Source organism: Myotis davidii, unplaced genomic scaffold, assembly GCF_000327345.1.
Source record: "Myotis davidii unplaced genomic scaffold, ASM32734v1 scaffold992, whole genome shotgun sequence".
NCBI classification, from domain to species: Eukaryota; Metazoa; Chordata; class Mammalia; order Chiroptera; family Vespertilionidae; genus Myotis; species Myotis davidii.
In genome coordinates, this window is record NW_006283543.1 from 177,698 (window position 1) to 183,653 (window position 5,956).

The 5,956-nt window shown below is 56.2% G+C and overlaps 1 protein-coding gene across 2 annotated transcripts; it reads right to left on the reverse strand.

Annotated features, from left to right (window-relative positions):
- Positions 1-425: 425 nt before the first annotated feature.
- CSK (c-src tyrosine kinase) lies at positions 426-5,746 on the reverse strand. Of its 2 annotated transcripts, XM_006753717.2 has the most exons (12): positions 5,657-5,746; positions 5,234-5,347; positions 5,000-5,112; positions 4,487-4,706; positions 3,097-3,190; positions 2,839-2,904; positions 2,656-2,755; positions 2,475-2,565; positions 1,984-2,057; positions 1,704-1,899; positions 1,513-1,599; positions 426-1,268 (listed from the first exon to the last, which is right to left on the reverse strand). In XM_006753717.2, the coding sequence occupies exons 1-12, from the start codon at positions 5,669-5,671 to the stop codon at positions 1,086-1,088; spliced, it is 1,353 nt and encodes a 450-aa protein (XP_006753780.1). In that variant the 5' UTR covers positions 5,672-5,746; the 3' UTR covers positions 426-1,085. The 2 variants fall into 2 exon arrangements, with proteins under 2 accessions (XP_006753780.1, XP_015420037.1); XM_015564551.1 differs by having other exon boundaries at positions 2,839-3,190.
- Between the last annotated feature and the right edge of the window lie 210 nt (positions 5,747-5,956).

Here is a 5,956-nt window from a genome sequence, read left to right on the forward strand (position 1 = left end):
CTCCTACCAGGGGGACCCCATCTGTATCTGGTCAGGCTGGCACCTCCCCATTTACACCCCCTCCCCCCAAGCTTGGTTCCAGCCCTCCTTGTGCTGATGGCTTGAACAACACAGCAGGAGAGGCAGCCAGGACCCCAGGCATTACCCCGAGGACAGGGCTCCAGAGCCCAGATGGTCCCAGGGCCAAGCCTGGGGCTATAGCAGAATGTAGGGGAGGGCAGTAGTGAGAGCTCCCACAGCAGACACAGGACACTCATGGGTGCAGCTTACACAAAGCGGTGGCCACCTCTTCCGGCCGTGCTCCCCACCCACTCCACTCACAGGGCAAGCACAGCCCCACTCACAGAGACAGGGGGATGGACAAGATGGCATGGGGATAGGAGATGGGGGCAGGCAGGCTGAGGGAGTAAGCGCCGAGGCTGGGCAGTGGTGTCCTCATGGAGTGGTTTATTACAATTCTATCTCACAAGGCAGGCGGCAGCAGCACACACAAGCTCCAAGCCCCTGACAGACGTCCGCCTCGGGCGCATGCAAACAGTGCAACATGGTCAAGCGCAAACACAGGGCGACCGAGGCGACACAGAACACAGAACACGGAACGGGGAACAAGGCTGGGGCGATGGGTCCCTGGAGATGGGCCTGGTTTCCCCAACCCTGGGCAGGACAGGAAAAATAAGATTCGTACTTCTTGTAAAATGCCCATTTCCTGGGTACTTTCTTTCTTCTTATCGTGAAAAATAATAAAAAATAAGCACATGGAAAAGAACCTTAAAAAAGGAAAGGAATAAAACTCCAGGAAGGTGAGAGATGGGAGGCCAGGGAAGCCTGACCATGGTGGGGCATCTGCCTCCTGCTCCTCACCCTCCTCTCTTCTTGGCCTTCAGCGGGACTCCCCAAATCCCACAGGCGGGTCCGTGAGAGGTGCCGGGCCTAGGCGGGGTCCCTGAGGGGCCGGGGGGCACAGGCTGGGGCAGAGGAAAGAGGTCCACGGGGCTCAGTTCCGGTTAGGCCCAGTGAGTAGGGGCACGAGGTCCAGTCTCTCAGGTCGAGTCCCCAGAGGCCCATGACCTGTGCGAGCCCAGACGTCACAGGTGCAGCTCGTGGGTTTTGATGTGCTCGAGCTGCTCTCGGAGCTGCAGGAAGGAGGGCCGTGTGGCGGCGTCCAGCTGCCAGCAGTTCTTCATCACCTCGTAGACTGCAGGTGGGCAGCCGTCAGGGGCATCCATCTTGTAGCCCTTCTCTACCCGAGGGACGACGTCCTTCAGGGGCTGAGGGCAGATGGGTGGCATGAATCTGTGCAGGGCCTAACCCTTGGAGGGGATCCCTACTCAGCATCCCGCTTCAGGGGTCCCCTTTAGCTCTGCCTCACACCCAGGCCCAGGAAGTGGCCTGGAAGGTCCTGAGGGCAAGCTTCTAGGCCTCAGACTAGGGAAGCAGGGCCCAGGGAGGCCCCACACCGGGCCTACCCCTCCCATAGCCCCAGCCAGGTCCCACCCCAGTGCCCACACTCACAATTCTTGGATAAGGCACTCGCCCAAAGGAGTAGATTTCCCAGAGAAGGATTCCGAAACTCCACACGTCAGACTTGGTGGAGAATTTCTGCCATGTGGATGGGAAAAGCTGTGTCAGACCCTGGAAATTTGGGGGTAGGGTGACCCAGAACCCGTCCCCAATGCTCAGGATATAGCGGGAGGCCCACCCACCTTCTCTCTCAGGGCTTCGGGGGCTGTCCACTTGACTGGCAGCTTGCCTGTGTCCTGGGTGCTGGAGGCCTCCTTGGTGAGGCCAAAGTCGCTGACCTTGGCCACGTTGTCCTCAGACACCAGCACATTTCGGGCAGCCAGGTCCCGGTGCACAAAGTTGTTGCCTTCCAGGTATTCCATAGCCTCGCAAACATCTCTGGGGGCGAGGCAGCCACAAGTCCCCTCAGATAGGCTTCCCATACCAGAGTAGGGCCCCTCCCCCAGGGGCTGCTTCACTCACAGTGAGAACTTGAGGAGACAGTCTCCGCCCAGCACCGACCGACCCCGTGACCGAAGATAGTCCACCAGGCTCCCCTGGGGCAGGAGAGACAGACCATGGCCCACAGGTTAGACTTGCCCTCTAGCCCTTGGGAACAGTGGACTGGAGGCTGGGTAAAGGGTGACACCCAAGGAAGGGGTTAGGAAAGGAGAGGAACATGGAGGAGGTGACATGAATATTAGGCTCTACAGTTGGACACTGCTGAGCATTCTCTTTTAATTCTCATCACTCTCTGAGGTAAACTTTGTTAGTATCTCCATTTCACAGGTGAGAAAACGGAGTTTAGAGGCAATACAATTTGTCCAACATCGAAGTGAACAATGATGAGCCAGGAAAAAAGCTGAGCTCTGGGGACTTCAGAACTCAATTGGAAAGAGGGGCCAATGATAGAGTGGGGGCCTGAGGCAGTTGGAAAGCCCAGCACAGGGGTGACTCTTGGGGCTGGTGCACACCTTGGCCATGTACTCGGTGACGATGTAGAGTCCACCCTTCTCTTCCACAATCACGCCCAAAAGCTGTACCAGGTTGCTATGCCGAAGTTGCCTGGGGCAGGATGAAGTGATCAGAGTCTGCCGAGCCATCTCATCCCTACCCCTCATCGCAACCTTCCTATACACCCCCTACCCAACTCACGTCATGACCGAGGCTTCAGCCAGGAAGGCCTGGGCAGTGGCATCGTTCTTAATGCATTTGACAGCGACTTTGTTCCCTCGGTAATCGCCCAGCATCACATCTGTGTGGAGAGTGTTTGGTGTTATTCCCAGACTCCCCACAGTCCCTCGGCCCCTCGAAGGGCTCCCAACTCCTCTTGTTCACCTCCAAACTCCCCCTTCCCAATGGTCTGCAGCAGCTTCAGGTCCTTCATATTCAGCGCCCAGCCACCTGGTAGAAGGAAAGGGGTCCAGTGAGGGGTGATGAGACTGGAGCAGAGTTCACAGCAGGAGAGACAGAGGCCGACTATAGTGTGTGGGGTTCCCTGGAAGTCTCCAGAGCATCTGGGATGGGAAGTGCCAAGAAGCCTGGGCAGCAGGAGGCAAGTAGGCAAGCGAGACTGGGTACGGGGGTGGCACTCACTGCGGAAGAACTCATCCTGGGCTGCCACTGTGCCCTCCATGACCTTTGGCTTGATGAGCCGAGTGCAGAGTCCATCTGCATCTGAGGTATAGTGCTGCAGGGTACAGGACAGGCCATCATCAGCTGCTCACATGCACTGCCCTGATCTGACCACCAGAGGGCGGCAGAGGCTCATACCAACCAGCCCCACGTTGCTTTGGTTGGGGAGGGCCCTCTATTTCTGGCAGGGCTTGGGGTTAGGGAGGCCCCAGACTGACAAATAACCCACTGGCCATGCTACCTCACACCCAGTTGCTGGACAGATCCCCCACTTTTGCTACCACTCTGGTCCTCGCCAGCATTCCCTGACTCAGTCCAGACACCAGTCTGTAGCCAGGCATGCCCAGGACTCTTCCCTGCCAGAGGCCTAGCCAGACAGGCAGGGGGACAAACTGAGAGTGAATTCTGGAGGCATCTGGGAGGCTGCCTGGAGCTACAGGGACACGTGGGCATATCCTTGAAGGTGCATGAGTCCAGGGGACCCTGGCCATTAAGGTGTAGCTCATGAGGTCATGCTTATATACACACCTTGGACATGTAGTTCTGTAAGTGGCTGGAAGGAAACTAGTTCCAGGACTCAAATCCTGACACCTCCAATTAATAGTTATGTAACTTCAGGCAAGTATCTTAACTGCTCTGAACCTGGCCAATGAAATGGGGATAGTGCCCTGGCTGGTGTGGCTTAGTTGGTTGAGCGTCATCCCATGCACCAAAAGGTTGCTGGTTTGATTTCTGGTCAGGGCACATGCCCAGGTTGTGGCTCGATCTCCGTTAAGGGGCGTGTAGGAGGCAGCCGATCGGTGTTCTGTTCTCACATCAATGCTTCTCTTTCTCTCTCCCTCTCCCTTCCTCTCTCTCTAAAAATAAATAAAAATATTCTTAAAAACACACAAAACTAGTACTTAAGAAAAAAGAAATGGGGCCCTGGCCAATTTTCTCAGTAGTTAGAGTATCAGCCTGAGGACTAAAGGGTCTCAGGTTCAATTCCCAGCCAAGTGCACATACCTCGGCTGCAGGTTCAATTCCTGGCCCAGGTGGGGTACATGAGGCAGGCAACCAGTCGATGTGTCTCTCTCATATCAATGTTTCTCTCTTTCTCTCCCCGTCCTGCCTCCCTTACATTTTCTCTCTAAAGATCAATGGAAAAATTATCCTCAGGTGAGGATTAAGAAAAAAAAGTAAGAAAAAGAAATGGGGATAATGCTACCCTCCCTGTGGTGGCATTGTGGGATCAGAGATCTACCCTGACACATAGTAAGTGCCATCCAGTCTGCATGACAGTCCCGAGGTCACAAAGCCAGAAGCAGTGGGACTGGCGCCAACATCCAGGCCTGTGGGTGCTGCAGCTCACCTCCACCAGCTGCATGAGGTTCTCGAAGTACACCTCCTCATCAATGCTGAGCTTGCTAGCGTGGTACATGATACGGTAGTGCTCCACCTTGCCATCACAGCTCACGCACAGCGTGTAGTCACCAGGGTAGTTGGTGCTCTCCCGAACTAGGAACAGGCCCGTCTCTGGTGGGCAGAGAAGCCGTTCTGCCTGCTCCCGTGTGATCTTGCCATGGAACCAACTGGGGGACGACAGGACAGGGGTCATGGTGGCCCAAGGGTAAGGAGCCTGGTGCCCCTGCCAGTCTCCTCCTGCATCTGCCAGGCTCCACTTTCTGAAGGTCCTCCCTCTGTCCTAGACCCATCCTCCCGCTTTGAGGTCCAGCACCCACGCCCTTCCCCTTATCTTGAGATGCCCTCAGGACATTTCAGCCCCTTCCTCTGGTCTCCCAGTTTTTCTGACTCTTTCTTGGGGAACCAGGGTTCCTCATCCTCCCTCCTCCCCAGACTGGGAGAGGATCCCCCAGGTACTCACGGCATGAGGCTAAGTTTGGTGCCGACCTTCACGCCCTCCCGCTTTTGGACATAGTTGGCTGGAATGATGCCCTCACGGCCCACCTTGTTCTTGGCTTTGTACCAGTTGGGGTCCTGGGGGAAGGGCAGCCCAAACATGCTCTCAGGCCCACCCTCCTCTGCAGGGAACCAGGACCCAGAGGGAATGCCCAGAGGTCGGAGAGGGTGGGGGTAGACATGTGAGGTCCCTGATTACCTTGGTGACGGCCACAATGGTGAGCACATCTCCCTTACAGAAGGGAAGGTCCTGCTCAGCAGTGCCATGGAAGTTGTACTTGGCAATACATTCTGTACCAGATGGCCAGGCGGCCTGCAGGACAGGCAACAAATGGGCAGGTGCAGCCTGGGGCCCCTCTCCACCCACCTGCCCGCAAACCCTCGAAGTCATAGCTCTTGCGGGCCACAAGAACTTTGGGTTCCTTCCAGTTGATATTCTCCACTGACTGAGACCTGAGGGCCCTGTGACAGTGGACCCTAGAATTCTGCTTTGTTGAAAGCCAGGGTTAGGACAGAGGGCTGGGGAAAAGGGGAATGAATTGATCTGAGTCCTTTTTTTCTGCTTAGCATCCCCATGGGGGATGGGGATGCTCAACTGCCCTAGGCCCCGCCTCCATGGTACCTGTATTGCTGACATCTTCTCAGATCTGGCGTCCCGGTGTCACAGGAAGGCCAACCTGTCCCTTGGTACCATGAGAGCTGTGGGGAGAAAAGGAAGATTGAGAAGTATGAGAATATGCCCCCCCCCCGCCCCCCGCCTAAGTCACTAAGATCCCACTCCTTTCCCATAGCAATATAAACAGGTGCCAAAGCCAGCCAGAGCTGGCACTGGGAGTGAGGGGGCCACCAATCCTAGGCCCATGGTGGGCCTCACAGACTGACAGAATAGCCAACAGAGGCAAAGGAGGTTCGGGGGCTGAGT